The sequence below is a fragment of the Populus alba genome, chromosome 4 (assembly GCF_005239225.2).
Source record: "Populus alba chromosome 4, ASM523922v2, whole genome shotgun sequence".
NCBI lineage: Eukaryota > Viridiplantae > Streptophyta > Magnoliopsida > Malpighiales > Salicaceae > Populus > Populus alba.
The window spans coordinates 2919344-2936889 of NC_133287.1; the positions used below are offsets into that span (position 1 = coordinate 2919344).

Genomic DNA, 17546 nt, shown 5'->3' on the forward strand with positions numbered 1-17546 from the left:
GGCATGATTATGCATTCAATTCACCATTACGTTTGTCACCGAAAGATGTTACAGGCTAGTGGTTAGTGATGAGAAAAGGGGAAATGCTACTCATAAAGCATGCGAAACTTGATTCTCCACTTGCCATAAAGCGGTGGGTTTTGGCATTTTTTCATCCATTCATTTGTTGTGATATGCCACCCATCTTTTATATATCTATTGTAGTAATCATTGGTAAATCCACATTTATTTTAAAGTGGGTGAGAGGTTCGATAGTGGGCAAATTAACTCAAACTAGTTTAGAAACGATAACTCGAATCTCAATTGAGTTCTTGATGAAATCTCAATTGCAAGATTTCCCTAGTTTATAATCTAGTGTCGAGTGCCTATAAAATGGTATCATTTTTATGCATAAATTAACAATTTGAATGAAAATGCATTAACAAATATGGATGGGCGAATCACTTAAGGATTTTATCAGCTTTTAGAGATTTAATTGAGTTAGAAATGAATTATTTGGGGATTCAAGCGAGAATCCCTCCATAGTTGGTAGTTATGTAGGTTGTGATTGGTTAGAGTTTTTTTTTTTTTTTTTTAAAAAAAAATTTTTAAAACGAGGTATATATATATAGTTTTAGTTGGAGGGATGGAAGCACACACACAAAATAAAATTATTTATGAAACATTTATGGAGTTAACTTTAATCATTTTAAAATATTTTAAAACATGAATTATATAAAAACATATTTTATTTTTATTTTTATTATATATGTTTCTGGACAGTATCTAAACACGATATAAAATTTACCCTTCAATTTTTATCTTAGTGAACGGAAAAACAATAAGGGTGGAATATTTCTTGTGATCAGTGGAAATCTATTGAGGAAAAGAAAAAAGAAAAAAAACAGAGAGAAGAACTTTGGCATATAGCTTTCAAATATTGTATTTAATAAACTAAAGAGATTAATTTTGGAGAAAAAGTAATCTCCGCTGCATTTGGACCCTTCTCTAGAGGTTGCTTAAAATACCATACAAGTCAATATCCATCATGTGTATGTATCCATTGTTTAACTCAAAAAATGGGCGACACTCTGTTTTCAAATTCATGGCATTGACAAGCAAATAGGCAAAGAGGACAAGCATCATGACATAAACTCAATTTGACTCTACATCAATCACCCCCCTTCCCGCCGGTCGATGTGGTTAATCTTGATGAAATTTCCAACTTGGAAATATAATCCTCTCGAAAGCTACTAAAGTAGTACGTATGATTGTTACAATCATAATTATACCGCCAAACAAGTTAGATTTGAAGAGGTAAGGCTTAATTGTGAAGAATTTGTAGGGATTATGAGATACTTTGGCCCTTCATGCCATGGACACTCTTTGGCATCAGTCATCTCCACGCATTGAACATTTGTTGTCTAGCTTAGAGTAACCATGAAGGTATCATGATTTTGCAAAATTCACGAGGATTGACGAGGACAACGAGAGGTGTGTCATCTATTAGAGTAGAAAACAACACATAATAATAGAATAGAATTTATGATTTTTTAAGTAATTCCACCTTCCTCACTCACGGGGATGAAGAAACAAGCACTTGAGGTCTTGACCCAGCGGTTGAAGGGACTTGTTCCTTTCCTCTGTATCCTGGGTTTAAACCTCACCGTACACGCCTGTCACCCTCACGGTGCCTTACATGCTCACTGGGTTTGCAGGATGTTCAATGAGCCGTGGGATTAATCGTGGTGCGCACAAGTTGGCCCGAACATCCACGTAAATAAATAAATAAAAAATTGAAGGGAGGGGATCGCGGAAATGAGCTTTATTTTTTAAAACTATAGGTTGAAGATGCCCGCATGACATAGTTGAATAATTGATGCAAAATAAGCAACAAATTGCGATGGAAGAAATTATTTGTGCATTGAAATCGGTTTAAATAAGGTTTCCCACACAGTAGATTCTTGTCTATACATTAGTATTTTTGCTGACATAAAGCTCAAGACCCTTTTAATTCGAGATAAATTTGGAGAACAATTGCATACAATTTCATACAATTCTTGACATTGAAATCAGTAGAGTGGTATGTACTGCTACCAAAAATCAAAAGAGCCGACTGCTACACATTCTTCGGACCTTGCCCTCCTTTGGTCATCTCATAGCCTCCTGCTTTGGGAAAATCTTCATCGGTAACATACCTTGACCAGAACCAGTGAGTCTTCCATACCTGTCCCATCTCTTCGATTGGAATGCCCTTCGTCTCAGGCAAGAAGTAGTAGACAAAGATGGACATCAACACCACAAAGAAGGCAAAGAAGAGGAATAGCCCAAACTTCAAGTGGCAAAGCATCGTCAGAAAAATCTGGGCAACTATGAATGTGAAAAGCATGTTGACAGAGACATTGATACTTTGTGCAGCTGATCGGATTTCCAGTGGGAAAATCTCACTCGGTACCAACCACCCAAGAGGGCCCCAAGACCAAGCAAATCCGGCGACGTAAATGCAAATGAAAAGCACCACAACAATAGCATACCACTTTGGCAATTCACCAGGGCTCCCGTTGACTCCAAACTTGGCACCAATACAAGCTGCTACGACCGCCTGGACATACGCAAAAGTTGACCCAAAAACATGCATCAGAGATTCGTAGGTGTAATAAGAGAAACAATACAAAGAGAGCTAATTTCTTCTGCAACCAAGAAAATTACCTGGCAGATCAACATCTGAAAACCACCCTCAAGGAAAAGAAACCTTCTCCCCCACTTGTCGACGCCATAGATTGAAACCATGGTAGCAACAACATTAACAACACCGGTGATCACAGCGGACATGAGCGAAGCATTGCTACCAAAACCAATTGTGTTGAACAAAACAGGAGCGTAAAACATAATGACATTAATGCCAGTAAGTTGCTGAAAGAATGGAATCATTACTGCCATGGTTATGTGAGGCCTGTACTTTCTTTGCAACAAATTTCTCCATGGATTTTCTACTTTCATTGAAGCTTCACTAGCAGCAACAAGGTCGTTAAACTCCTCATCAACATCATCAACACCACGAACTCTTCTCAATTTTTCTCTAGCCTCATCATGCTGGCCACGTTCGATCATGGAGTTTGGAGTATCAGGAAGGACTAGTGATCCAACTGTGATTATAAGGGCAGGAACCATAGCACCACCCAAACTCAATCTCCATCCCCAACCACCATGGATTTTAGCAAAGAAATAGTTTAACACATTGGCAACAAGGATACCAATTGTGATTGATAATTGAAAACCAATGTTGAGTGCACCTCTGAACTTGTATGGAGCCATCTCAGAGAGGTAGAGTGGCACAGACTGTAATTACAAACAAAAATGAAAATCATTAAATCTCTAATCACCTTCTCTAATTAAACCAATTAGTAAATAATCAAATCGGAGGTCTTGAACAGAACTTTTGTCTTTCTTGGGACCATACATTCTTGTCTTCTTGTTCATGTTTCTTGGATTAAGAACAAATACTAATTTAAACACACAAATCAGTCAAACAAATAAACAAAAAAGAAAGCAGAAAATACAGTTTTCCATACTTAATTAAGTTTAATTAACAATTAAGCAGCTATCAACTTACAATTTTTCTATTCAAAGCTGTAGCATAAACAAGTGAACTTTTTGTGGAAAAAACAGGCGCCAGCGATGTCATGCTAAAGAAAACCAAGGCAACTATGACTTCCAAAAAATGATAAAATAACATATCACCTCCCTTTATCTTATTCCTAATCATTCAGTCGAATTCTTTGACTTGTCTTGCTATAGACTATAGTAGCGGAAAATTTGGATTCCCTTTTTTTTCCTTTTTCTCATTAACCAAACACGACATTAAATCCTATTCAACTTTAAAGTCCGGATCAGAAACAACTGGGTATAAGAAATGTGATGTTGTCATTTTCCAAGAAACCCACTTGTTCTCTCTCCAAGAAAATAACAAAAAGAGTCCCCCCCTTATCTGACCTAAAACTTAAAACCATCAAAGCAAAAGAATAGATCTACCAAGGTAAAAAATAAATAAATAAATTTTTTATATCCAAGAAAACAAAGATGAGATGCTTTGAAACTCAAAACCCAGAACGATTCCATTGAAAACTATGAAATTATGCACAGAAAGAATAAAAAATGAAGCACATTTTATTGTTTTTCTTCTTTATATACTTAAAATAGAAAAAGAATAATAAATAATCCCAAAATATACCCATCTCCAGATCCAAATAAAATAACCTCATACTCAAAAGCAACTAAAAATGAAAACAAGAATCATCAAAACAGAAAAAGAAATATTTAGTACCTGATTGGCAAAACCTATACCAAAACCAAGCAAGATTCTACCGAGAATCAACATCCATACACCTTGAGCAAAACCATTGATGATGGCACCAGCACAAAAGAGAACACCTCCAAACAACATGGAGAGTTTCCTTCCAAATTTACGAGTAACTATGGATGCCACAAGTGATGCCAATAAAGCAGCCAAGTACAGAGAAGAAGTGAACATGGTTAGTGTTTGACTATCATATTGGCAGTACTGGTTTGTTGTGGCGTCTTCTTGCTGTTTGCGGTAAACAGATGGAAAAAACTTCTTCAAGAATGATGGCATGGCCGTAACTCCACCTGAAAAATCACAAATCCACTTAACAAAATCAATATTTGTATATATACAACAAAAGAAACATTCCTTAAAGTAATATTGGTAGAGAATGCATTCAAGAATGAATCAAGCAAAGAAAAGCATTCTTGAATGCTAGCTTCTGCTGTATATTTGGTTTCTTCGAGAAGAAACAATAATCATGATGTGACAAATCAAGATTTAAAGCATTAAACTTGATCTGAGAAGAATTACCAGAAATCCCAATATCGTAACCAAAGATCAAACCACCCATGGCAGCGACAATACATGTTACAGTGACAAAAGGAGTAAGGTTGCCCGGATACTCCTTTTTGTTGTCACCGACAGCTATCCCTACTGCGGGCATTTTTGCTCGTTCTTTGCTTCAATTCACAAAGAAACTAATGATATAAAAAGATCAAGAACTAAATTATCAGAGTGACAGCAACAAGAAACCAAGAAATGGTAGATGGTGTTTATAAGAAAGAAGATAGAGGCTTTGGACAAGCTTGGCCAGCTTATTTATAGAGGGAGATTGTCAAATTGTCTTTGATTAAGAAGAATTGTTGAGCTGTCAAAAACTAATTTCTTATTTATGAATCAAGTTTATTAATATTTTTTTCTGGTTTACATCTTGAAGATAAGATTATAAGTGGGAAATGGAGTAAGGTCTAAAAACATCAGCTAAAATATATATTTTTTCCCACTTTGTTTTCAAGTCTTGTTAGCTATATCTTACGTTGCCTCGTTGATATGCAATTAAAAAAAATATAATCTTTTAATAATTTATCTTAAATACATCAAACTAATGTATAGATATGTTCTTAAAATAGTTTTAAGAAAATTAATTTTAATCAACGAGTAACTAATTTAAAAATACACCGTTGTATCATATTAAAAAAAAAAATATCTATAGTTGATTCTGTGATCCTACAAAATTGATTTCACACGAATTTTAATATCCATTTAACAGGGGTGAGGTGGGGTGGGGACATTTTGTGGGGGCATATATAAAAAATTTCAAAATTGTAATTATTATAACTTCATTAAATACAAAAGAAACGGATACACAAGATCTATTGCCGATTCCACTTGTTTGTCTATAATACATGTAGGCTACATGTCCATGTTACATGGTACAAAAAATAAAATCAAAATAGATGTTTTTCATGGCTCTTAATGTTTGTTTTTGTTTTATATATAATCATATAGTATTTTCCAAGTTAATTATCGCATATTTTAATTGAATTTACAATTCTGTCTAAAGAAAATTACCCCCACCAAGACTAGAAAATCCAAGAAATTTTTACTTTTTATAATCTTGGTGTCAAAAAGGTGTTAGAGAATAATATAAATTATATCTTCCAAGCTAACACATCCCTTTAAATGAAAGCCCTTTGAGCTTGAAACTTGTACATACCCACATTACCTTGTACTTGATTTTTATCAAATAAATAGGGATAGTGAGATTCAAATTCGTGACCACTTGGTCATAAGGCTCTGATACCATGTTAAAGAACCATCTCAATTCAATAGTTTAAACTGTTAAATGAGATTTCAAGATATAATTTACATTATTTTCTAACAGAAAATATGCATCCCTTAACAGAAAATATGCATCCCTTTCCAGATTCACGATGGTCTCTTGAAAAAAGAAATTATTACTATTTTTATGACATTATTCACAGAAGTCGTCAAGAACAGTGTGTAAGAGAAGAAATGGGTGAAGGCTGGTCAGAAAAAATGGTCATTAAGCTGAGTCAACAAATTTTGCAAGTTCACCTAAGTAACCTTATCAATATTTGGATAATGCTGTGGGTACACGTCGGCCAGACTTTCTTTACATTGTCAAATACAAAGTGGAGAAAACGTTATTTTTAAGCAATTTACAGCAAAGTTTATACCCATGCGATACCTAGTCATATACTACTAGTATATATACACTATTTTATACACCCTTCTATGGTATTCTTTTTCTTAAAATGCAACGGGCCTTGCCTAGGCGTGGTAAATTTGTAGTATAAAGGGTATTTATGTCTTCAAATTGTATGGAGTCTTTTAAGCTTTGGTTGTAGCTGTTAGAACTGGTCATTGGAAAGAAAATCTTAGTCACTTGGTCATAGGATCAACCACATATCCTTGTTTTCTTTTTAAATTCCATCGAATTGATCCAGTTAAGTTTAATCGTATCAAAATGATTTAAAATCATAAAAAATAATTTAACTAAAAAAAAAAAATTAATTTTTTTTAAAAAAAATTTAAAACTAAAAATAAACATGTTTAAATGAATCCTACCGGAGACACTGTTTTAACAACTGTGGTTTTATGTGAAATGATGTCACTTGGTTTCCAAAAGAATTATGCTGTCAGATTTCCTGAAGTAAAGGAGCACAGTGACGACGGAAAGCAACTCCTGAACTGAAAATCTTGCTTCTTGTTTTCTTTTTCTTTTTTTCTCCTGACAACACCATCTTCTCTTCTTCATAAACTAATTATTGATTTCCAGTTTCACAGCCAAGCTTCTCTCTGTAGCCCATCAGGCATGATCCTATTTCCCATCGATTTCAAATCTTATTATAGGAATGATGATCTGCACCTTTCAGATTCTACATGGAAAAAAAAAATTATAAATTCGAATCTTGTACCAGCCAGGATAGCTCCAACTAACTCCATTATAATGTTAACTAACCATGTGAAGGTTTTAACGTTAGAGTTGTCGTTGCTAGTGAGGTGTTCAATGACAGGAAAATGGCTTTGTAAATTGATATATAATTATCATTTTTTTAAAAAAATATTTATAGCTCGTTGGTATCTTTACATGTCACAATTAATTTATTAAACTCGGGCTAATGATGTTTTTTTTTGTTTTCATATGGAATATTTTAAGAATCCAAGTTAGAGTCCAATTTTTGTACTGTTCTACCGTGACCATACGAGGGAGACAAGAGCTCAGATACTATAAAACGACCCACTTTCAAGAAATGATTTTGATGCTTGTCCGTATCCTAGCTTGATCTTCATTAATTATCAGATTAATTCTAATTTATAAATCTTGTCGTAAAATCTTGATATATATAGTTATTTTTATTCATGTGGAGATGAATTCCAAAGAAAGAACATTCTCACCTGGCAACTTCTTCAAAACCCTCGAGTTCCACTCAATTGAAACATGTGATCTCTAAAAATGTGCTGTAAATTCACATGGGAACAGCGAGTTTCATTAAATGGTAGTTCAATTTCCATGGCCAAGGAAGTCTCTGCGTGACGATGGCTGCCTCTCTACTTCTTCAAATTTAGTAGGCTTTGTGCTGCTTAAAATTATAAAATACAAAAGGCCTAGTCTACTAATTTAGGGATTTGGGATTTGTTTCATTAAGGAAATAGTAATTTCCATGTGATTTGAACCGCATTCCATCATGGAATGTTTGACGAGAATTATATATCTACTAATTACCAAGAACAATTCACTAGAGAAAATTGAGGAAACTTGCCCTAGCTAGTCAATAGATGTAGCTCTCATAATTTTTATCCTTGTCCCCCTTGGTGACTAATCATGGTGTATTGCTTTGATTTTTCCAAAAAAAAATTAAAGTAATATAATTGCCTATATATGATGAGACCATGGATGCGACCGTTTCTAGTTACCTCCTTTCCCTCAATGTTTTACCTTGGAATCATGTGGCATTTTCGTTGCTTTAACAAAAGGTAGGAGAAGCACTTTATTGTTCACTTTGGAACCTTCCTGTTGTCAAAAAGCTAAAAAAAAGAAGACGAACTAACTCAAAGACGGAGAATAAAACAAATTAAAGGAAAAGAAAAAGGAGTGAATAAAATCATGATTTTTCACTTTTAATTTTTTTTTATCTCATCTCGAAGTAACAAGGAACCATCCACGAGTTTAGCTCTCCTCTTATTGAAAACCCTTTTTCCTTTTTGGTGAATTTGATTCTTATCAGTTAAAGAGTACTCTTTGGCTATAATTGTTCAATTAATTCTAACCAGAGTTGTTAATACCGTTCCGTTTCGGCCGGAATGCCCGAAACGTCTCGTACCAGTTAAAAAAACGAAATAAAACGGAACAAATTTCATCTCGCTTAAAATCTCGGGTTGATCCGGAAATTCCGGTCAAATTTCGGCCGGAACGTTCCGGCCGAAATCCAGTGGTTCCGTTTCGGATTAAAGCTACAAAGTCATCCGTTCCCTTTTCAAATAATTGTGTCGGCAGTCTGTATATAATTATATATAAAGCCGAGTATACGATCGAAAGCAGTTACTTATATAATTATATTAGTGCAACGTCCAATCATGGACTCTTCTACCATTGCTATCCCTGACATTTGCATCCACATCGGTAGTATATATCCACGTGACATTTGCAACTGCAGGACAAGAGCAATTCCACCACAAGCAAATAACAGAATCAGTATAGGCTAGAAGAGCACCATCACACCACATCAAGAACACAAACATCATACATAATGAATAACATCATACATAATGAATAAAAAATTATGCATCACAGTGCAATAAAAATAAACTAACCTGGAAAAGTGAAACCAACTCTGGTACTTGAAACATGGATGATGCATACATCAATTCTACTGCAAAACTCGTTAATGGCTTGGATTTGGCTAAGTGAGAGCATGGACCGACGTTTGAGCTAGATAAATTATAATTTAAAATTTTAAAATTATATTGCTTGATATTGTATTTGTACTTTGTAATGCATAATTTATCTTGAATTTGAATTATATTTGTTGAATATATATATATAGATGAACAGTACAACTCCGAAACGGCACGCCGAAACGCTCCGAAACCGAAACATTCCGTTCCAATTGAAAAAACGAAACACCTTCCGAAACGGAATTGACAACCTTGGTTCTAACTCCATTGGTTATGTCAATTACTCGTACTTTTTATTCATCATTTCTATGTATCTGGCTTAAAAACTAGCCGCAGCATTGGTGACGTAAGCTTTTAAAATGATGATCGAACGTGTTTGGCAATGTAGTAGCGGTTGCTTTTCAAATAGCTTTTCATGCCGAAAAGCATGTCAATAATTTTTTTTATTTTTTAAAAATCATTTTTAACATCAGCACATCAAAACGATCCAAAAAGTAAAAACCAAACTCAATTTTAATAAAAAAAAATTCAAATTTAGGCAAAACGCAGGTGCAAACGCAACACCAAACGCTGCTGAAGTTTTTAAAATAGTGGTAAAAATTAGAGAGATATTTTTTTTTAATTAATGTAGGTGTACGGATTATGTTGTGTATATTTTAATAAATTTCATGAACCCTGAAATTAAAAACCATATAAATTTATAATGGTTCTAAAATTTACAAGACTTGAATTGATAATCTTTAAAAAGTAAATTTAAAATCTAATTAGATGAACTGTATAATTAGATAAACTGTATTATTTGTAGTTAGAAAAAAAATTAAATATATTGAGTTGAATGAGAGGTTGAGATTATGTTTGTATTGAAATAATTAAAAGAAATACAAATATTTTAAGTCCCACATGTAATTTATATAATAAAAAAAAATGTATTAAATACTTTGTACGTACATAATGTAAAAAGTTATTCGAATATGTATTTGAGTTTTCAAGTGTAAGGTCCATATAGGTCCCACTCCAAAATTTTCTAGAACCAAATGATATGCGGTGTTTGGTGTGTTTGAAGCTTAAAAAAGCTCACATGCAACTTTTAACCTCCATCCTCTTACTCAGTAGTGAGTAAATTAACTGAATTATTTAAAATATCTACAAAAATTAATTCAATCAAATAATTAAGTTTCTAATTGTTTTGGATAGTTTTAGTTAAAAGATTTTAAACACTCGTTAGTTTGGATATTTGATGCATAATTTAAAAATTCATTTGGATTCTTATACAAATCAAACGGCTTCAATTAACTATCATTCCTAAACTTAATAGCTAGAAGATATCAGAGATGAAATAAACATTGTTGGTAAATGAAAATAAATAAAAAATTGGTGTGGAAACTTAAAAATATTATTTTTAAAGTATTTATTTATTTTAGATAGAGATAATTAAACCTTTTAAACCTAAAAAAAATGATAAATGTTAATAAGTCTAGTCTCCAACCACCTTTAGACTTTTTTCTTTTTTGACGATCCTTCAAAGGAAATTTATATTTTCTTCGTGAGGAAGGCTTAAACTTATTTGAAATTGTAATAGCAATTTAAAATATTTTTTATTTAGAAATATATTAAAATAATTTTTTTTATTTTTAAAAAATTATTTTTGATACCAACACATTAAAATAATCAAAAAACATAAAAAAATAATTTTAAACAAAAATAATTTAAAACTTTTAGGAACATGGACCAAACATATTTTTTTTTAGAGTTAAAATATTTCATTAAACGCCGGAAGCTGTGGGAAAAATAAATACAAAGCCTGTAAAATATCAATTTACAGCAAAACTAACAAAAGAGTTAAGTAACCAGACCAAGAAAACAAAAAACATAAATAGCCAAAAGCAACATTTAGCTCTGCACAAATTAGGCATTCAATGTTTCAGTGACGTGTGTTAATTAGTGTTTATTGTGGGGTTTTGCAGCTTCACTCAATAAAAACTCCTGCATGCTTCGGGATTTTTTTCCTAGTCTTTATAAGTTGAAACGGTAAGGAATTAATTAGCTAAAAAATGTATTTAGAAATTTATTCATTTTCAATTATTGTCGAACTTGCTTGGAATGACCGGCACCCATTGAAGTCATCATCGATTCGAGCCCGGGCTCAACATGATCACTCAACTACAAGTCTAAAACCCTCATACGTACGTAGCTCGACCAAGAAAAAGCTAATATTTCCAAAACCATTAAAGACCCAATGAAGCATTTATGAGAGAGGTCAGTGCCACTTGCGCTTGTAGAAACACAATTAGTAAGATCAACTCTTTGGCCCGCCGATTACCACACAAAACCTAAAAGGAGGCTAACTTTTTGGACGTTCAAGATTGGCTGGCTAGCTTGAGATGGACCATACATGACACAATTGGCTTGACGTATGCCCCCCCATGCTCATGGTTTGACTATTCAAAGTCAAGGAAGGAAGAACGCACCCCCGGGCCACAGGGGGCTCCGAGGTGGTCATCTAGTCATCATCTACTAGGTCTGGTCTTTAACTTTATCAGATTGAGTGGGTCCATTTTAGCATGCAAGTGTGAACACGTGTGAAAACAAGGTAAAATTCACTCAAATACTTTGCGTGCCTGATCCCATATGCTACAGTGTTCTCAGTGATACAGTGCCATCGTAGACAACTCCATGGCGTCACACCTGCGTCTTAATTAGGTGCACATAAATTGTCATTCATGTAATTGTTTATTAAGTGGTGATTAGAACAAAACATGCCACCCTAAATCATTCAATTGTGTGTTTTACTCTGTTTTAAACTCCTATAATACACTCGTTTTGAAGAGAAATTGAAAAGAGGGATGGAATTCCCCATTCGATTTGTTAATGGGAAGGACAGTAGGCAATAGAATGCATGCCATGATGACTCTTCTTTATTGGATAAATTATATTTAGTCTCTCTATTCTTCGATAGTTTTATAAGTTAGTGCTCTTGTTTTTGAAAAGCATAATCTAATCCATTGACCAAAGTTGATTGTACTATTTAAAAAAAAAAAAAAAAAAAACCTCCTAAGTCACCTTTTTTAAATGCTTTTTTTACTGTAGCATGTAAGATTGGAAATTTTGATTGCATTTAAATATTTATACATTAAGCGAATAAACAATTTAATTATGATAAATTAAAAATCAATAAAAAGATATTCAAGTTATGATCAAATATGAAAACATAAACTTAATATTAGGATTCTTAACTAATTATTTTATACTACTGTTCACATTTTTGTAATAGTGTTTATATTTGATCTGCCAACAAAATTTTTTTGGAGCCACATGCCACAAGGTAAAACACTATTGAATCTTGTTTGTTTTTGCATTTTAAAAGTATTTTTGAAAAAATTAAAAAAAAAATTCAATTTTTTTCTTTGCTTCAAATTAATAATTTTATTTTTATTTTTATTTTTTTTAATCATTTTGATGTGTTAATGTTAAAATAATTTTTAAAAAATAAAAAATATTATTTTGATACATTTCTAAATAAAAAACACTTTAAAAAATAATTACAATCACATTCTCAAATAAGACTGATCTGGTGTGTGAAAATCATATCCAGAATACCCTATTTCAAACAAGAAAAAAAACTTAAATGATATAAAATATGATTTATGTACATATTTTAAAAGTTGATGAATATGACATAAACTCAATTAAATATTAGGCTAATTAACACGTCAAGGTATAAAAGCTTACACCACTAATAAGCTTTTCTTTCAACTCATTTTCAAGCACAACTAAATATTTGAAAACTAATTTACAATTCATTTTTATGATACAAACAGACATAAAATAATAATATTATTTTTTTAGAATCCACTTTCATAATGGCGAATGTCAACCAACTTGGCAAGTCCAACGTTTTTTACTTCAAAGATATTCTATACAGCTATTTTTAATTCTCAAGCATGCTTTATAATACGTTGTTGATGAGAATCTATAATTATAATAATAAAATAAAATAAAAACTTAGTGATTTTGGATTATGCTTATCCGAAGCCTAAAATTCAACACCTGATATACATCATGAAGTCAACTTCAATCTATGTGCCTTTTATGGCCGGTGAACGCATCCTTAATTTCGGGTTTCTCAATAACCTCTGGATAAACATAGACCTATCTGTGATGGAGATGAACATGCAAAAAGCTTTTGCATTCCCAGCATGCTAATTGTTTTTGATTCGTCAGAATTCTTTGATTTTTTAACTATATACAGCTGCTAAATTCCAACCTGCGTGTGTTTCTTAAGGCTAATAATAAGGTGGGAAGGAATGGTGAAGAAATGTGAATGCATAGTACTGTAGGTGAGGTCACAAACAATGGATCCAATATTGGAATCCCTTTCTCCATGGTCAAAGCCTAAAAAGTCTCTGAGAAGTCTCTTTGCCTATGCTTGTGTAGGTAACAGAATGCCCATTTTGGCGATGAACACCTGTATGAATATTGCTGGCTGAAGAACATTAATGAGTCAAGGCAGAGATAAGCATCCATAGATTGGGGTGCATTAATGCAGTATCTGCCTTCTCTTTCTCATTGAATTCAAAGAGAAAACATTAAATACTGCTGCAACAACGCGTAAATTGATAAGAACTACAAAAGGATAATGAAGAAGAGAGGAGCCATGCCATATGTCTATGAGAATCAACAAGGCAACAACAGATAATTAATCCCAAATATACCAAAGTCAACCAAGTTTAATAAATTAAAGTTCCTAACGTTACCAGCTGCCTGTCTGTTCCCATGTTTCTTAGCACAAACCATGGCTAGGATCCATGACGAGGATGAGGATTTACAACGAAGCAGGGTTTTGCAAACATCACCTCTCAAGTCATAGGGCACATCCCCGACAACGTATAAAGAATCATTTGTGTACGTGCATCACCCAACTGACACATTACCTAGAACCCTAAAGCAAATTCAGGAGCTGTTGCAATAGCACTGGTTAATCTTGCATGTCTTTAATTTTTTAAATACAAATGTCTTTAATTAATTTACAGGAGCTCATAAGAGGGGGGTTTTTTTCTTTTTTTTTTTTTCCAGTGAAGTCATGCACGGTACTCCAATTTAAGAACTAATTAAATCCAAGATCAGAATGTACGTAAATTGATCCGAGAATAACTAATTAAGTTTAATCTTTTGATATTTGGGTTAATAAAATCTGAGGTCAGAAGAAATTCAGTTTCAATATATGTAAATTGATTCAAGAGGGGTTAAAGGATATATATAGAGTCCAGAACACGATGAACTTTGTCTTAAAACAATTTGCACCGTGATTCAGGAAGATAAAATTATATTTTGGAATTCCCTATCAGGATTTTGCCTTTCAAATTGATGATTGAGTACGGCCTCGTCTCTTATTTGGCTCTCTATGCATGCTTGCATGTCTTCTCTGATCATACATAATATGTGGGTAAGTAATTTATACAGTGCATGAGGAAGTAGAAATGTCTATATTTAATCAATCATGTCTAACATAAATTGACCTGGCTACGAACACTACGGACACAAGAATGTTTATCTATATATCGTTAATTGAAAATCTATCAACATATATGTATTAATTACTCAGTTGATGGCGTAAAGGGATAAGCAGGAATATATAATCTACAAAATAAGATAGACTTTGCTTGACTTTTGGCATCCATTTCTTGATCACATGATCTCAGCTGTCATATATTGCATATGTAAATTTATAAATCCTAATTAATTTCATGGCTTTTCGTTGTTCATGCATGATTTTCTCTAGGCTTTTCAAAATGTTAATTATATGACCGTTATGGTTGGATTTAATGTCAAAATAATCACATGATATACCATCTTGTGAATAGAATACAAAGAAACAGATTATACCGCACGATAATATTTCTTCCTCTTCTTTTAAATTAGTTATTCTGCGTTAATACATATAACGTATAGTTTCTGTATACTTCAACATTTGAAGCTATATATATATATATATATATATATATATATATATATATATATATATATATATATATATTGCATAGTTATCCTCTGTTAATTGATTAAACCATGGAAAATTTGAATTCTTCACTAAGATTTTGAACGTTTGAACCGTTGAGCGTGACGAACGAATTTCATTTGTTTATTACAGTCAACATTTTCTTTGTTTATTTTACTAGCATGCATGATTGGTTGTTTCTATATTGATTAACAATTCTTTACTTCGATTCTAACCAACATATTGTTTATCTTTATTCTAAGTTTCTGGTTCCAGCAATGAACTTTGTTGTTTAGTGATATATTATTGATGGATATATGAGCATAGCTTTTATTTTTTTATGCAAGAATTAATAAGCAACAACATGGGTTGATCCTTTCTCTAATACAAAGTCGGGTTTGATCTGTTTCTCTGCTATACATGTTTTTGTTTGATATCACCTGGAAGATAACTAAACATTCTAAAAACTTTTTTAATTAATCTTCCATCAATGCATAACGATTAGCCATGATGACTAATATAAATTATATTTTAAAAATGTATTTAATAATTTAAATTTTTTAATAAAATAATTTTTTTTAATATAATATTATATTTTTGCTGACCAAGTACTCATCACTTGTATTATATTTAATAAAATTAATAACACAAAATAATCTTTCACTTGAAGGGAAGGGTATATATTTTAGAAAATAAAATAATAAAAAATAACATAAATTATATTTTAAAGATTACTTAAGATGATTTTGGATGGAGATAGTTCTAAATAAATATTTGAGCTATATTCCATAACATCAATTTCAAAGGAAGAAGACAACCAAAATTTGTTGTACACATTTTACATGGTTAATTATTATATATTCTTTAGAGAATTGCTATCTTTTGCTGCATTGAAATTCTCTTAACAAATTTCTGTGACTATAAAAACTGAATACAGCAAATGTATACAGCATGGTTGTTGGCACTCAAAGTTGGGATTAAAAATTGACCTGTGACCAAACTATGCAGCAAGTTACGAGAGAGGAGGCTCATGTAGAAGACATCAATCTTATTCTTTTATAAAGTGTTGGACCGCATCTAGAAAACTCGAACCCAATATTTTAAATAAGCAGCTTCCTAGAGCTTACATGGGGCACTTGAGAGTCTACTTTCTGAACTTGTTTTACTCACTTGACCCTTACTGATCAGAAAAGTGCCTCCTCACAAAGAACATGGAGAGCCAACACTGCTAGGAAAACTGAATTTTCACTTCCCAAGTCACCAAGTTGCTGTGTGGTTTTTATTTAAGTTTCGTTTTGTGTTTATAATAACCTTTTATTTTACTTCAAGTTGTTTCTTGGATGGTAGATAGCGAGCTGTAAAGATTCTGCATTAAACTACCAAGTTGGCAAGACCCAGATGATGTTAAATTTTGAATCAATCTTGACGGATAAAACATCTGTATGATCTTTGGATCTGCCATGAACAACATAATTAAGAACTAACGAGAATAACCCTACAGATATTCATGGATTAATCACTAATATTAAAAGTTAAAGAGAGCTTCATAAAGGAAAAGGACAAGAGGGATCACTACCTGGAAACCTAACTAGAGCTCATTAATTAATGAAACAAAGACCAACTTAATACAAGTGGATGAGAGAGCTGTGGTGATGAAGAGGACAGCTTAAATTTTTTTAAAAAAAGTGCTTGACTTAACCATGGATGGCAATGGCATCCCAACTATCAGACAGAAAACGATCGATCATTTTCATGCTCATACACCATCACATGTTCTAGGCATTGGTGGGTCTATTAATGCCTCTGGTCCTTTTTTTAATGGACTGGCAACTTGTATTACCAATTCTACAATCCTTGGATAGGCAATACACTGAAGTTTCCAGTTTCTGCGACATTAAAGGCTTGTCATGATCATACTTTTTTCTTCTCTCTGGATCTTTTTTTCCCGAGGGCTTGTGAGTTGTGATGTTCATAAACAGTTGGCATAAGTGCATGTGTTTGAACGAATCTTGTGCATCCTCCTAGTCCAGGTGTGTATCTCAGTACCAGGTATTAGGTTTGAAATTTGCACTATATGTGGTCCCCTTATTAGGTTCACCGCAAATACTAATAAATTATAAATTTAATAAGAAAACCCAATTTAGGGTTTTTCAAATAGGGTTATTATTCAACCATTCTTTGAAATAAGATTAAATATTACAAGTGTGCCTATCAAAATGGTTATGAGATGCCCTTGAGTTGCTGGCTTGCTGATACCCAAACCCAGAAGTCATGGTGCAATTTGCAGTATAGAAAGCTAAAAAG

At 32.7% G+C, this 17546-nt stretch overlaps 1 protein-coding gene across 1 annotated transcript; it reads right to left on the reverse strand.

Moving 5' to 3' along the window:
• Positions 1 to 1883: 1883 nt before the first annotated feature.
• LOC118047389 (sugar carrier protein C) lies at positions 1884 to 5189 on the reverse strand. Its single transcript, XM_035056678.2, has 4 exons — positions 4856 to 5189; positions 4304 to 4626; positions 2689 to 3318; positions 1884 to 2581 (listed from the first exon to the last, which is right to left on the reverse strand). Exons 1-4 carry the CDS (start codon positions 4986 to 4988, stop codon positions 2099 to 2101), a joined length of 1569 nt encoding a protein of 522 aa, XP_034912569.1. The 5' UTR covers positions 4989 to 5189; the 3' UTR covers positions 1884 to 2098.
• Between the last annotated feature and the right edge of the window lie 12357 nt (positions 5190 to 17546).

Bases quoted from the DNA above. Each gene is read 5' to 3' on its own strand.
- LOC118047389 (XM_035056678.2), bottom strand. From the start codon at position 4,988: ATGCCCGCAGTAGGGATAGCTGTCGGTGACAACAAAAAGGAGTATCCG. The intron at 3,319-4,303 runs GTACTAAATATT...TTGTAATTACAG, and splicing joins GTATAGGTTTTGCCAATCAG to TCTGTGCCACTCTACCTCTC. The intron at 2,582-2,688 runs GTAATTTTCTTG...GCGTATGTCCAG, and splicing joins TTCAGATGTTGATCTGCCAG to GCGGTCGTAGCAGCTTGTAT.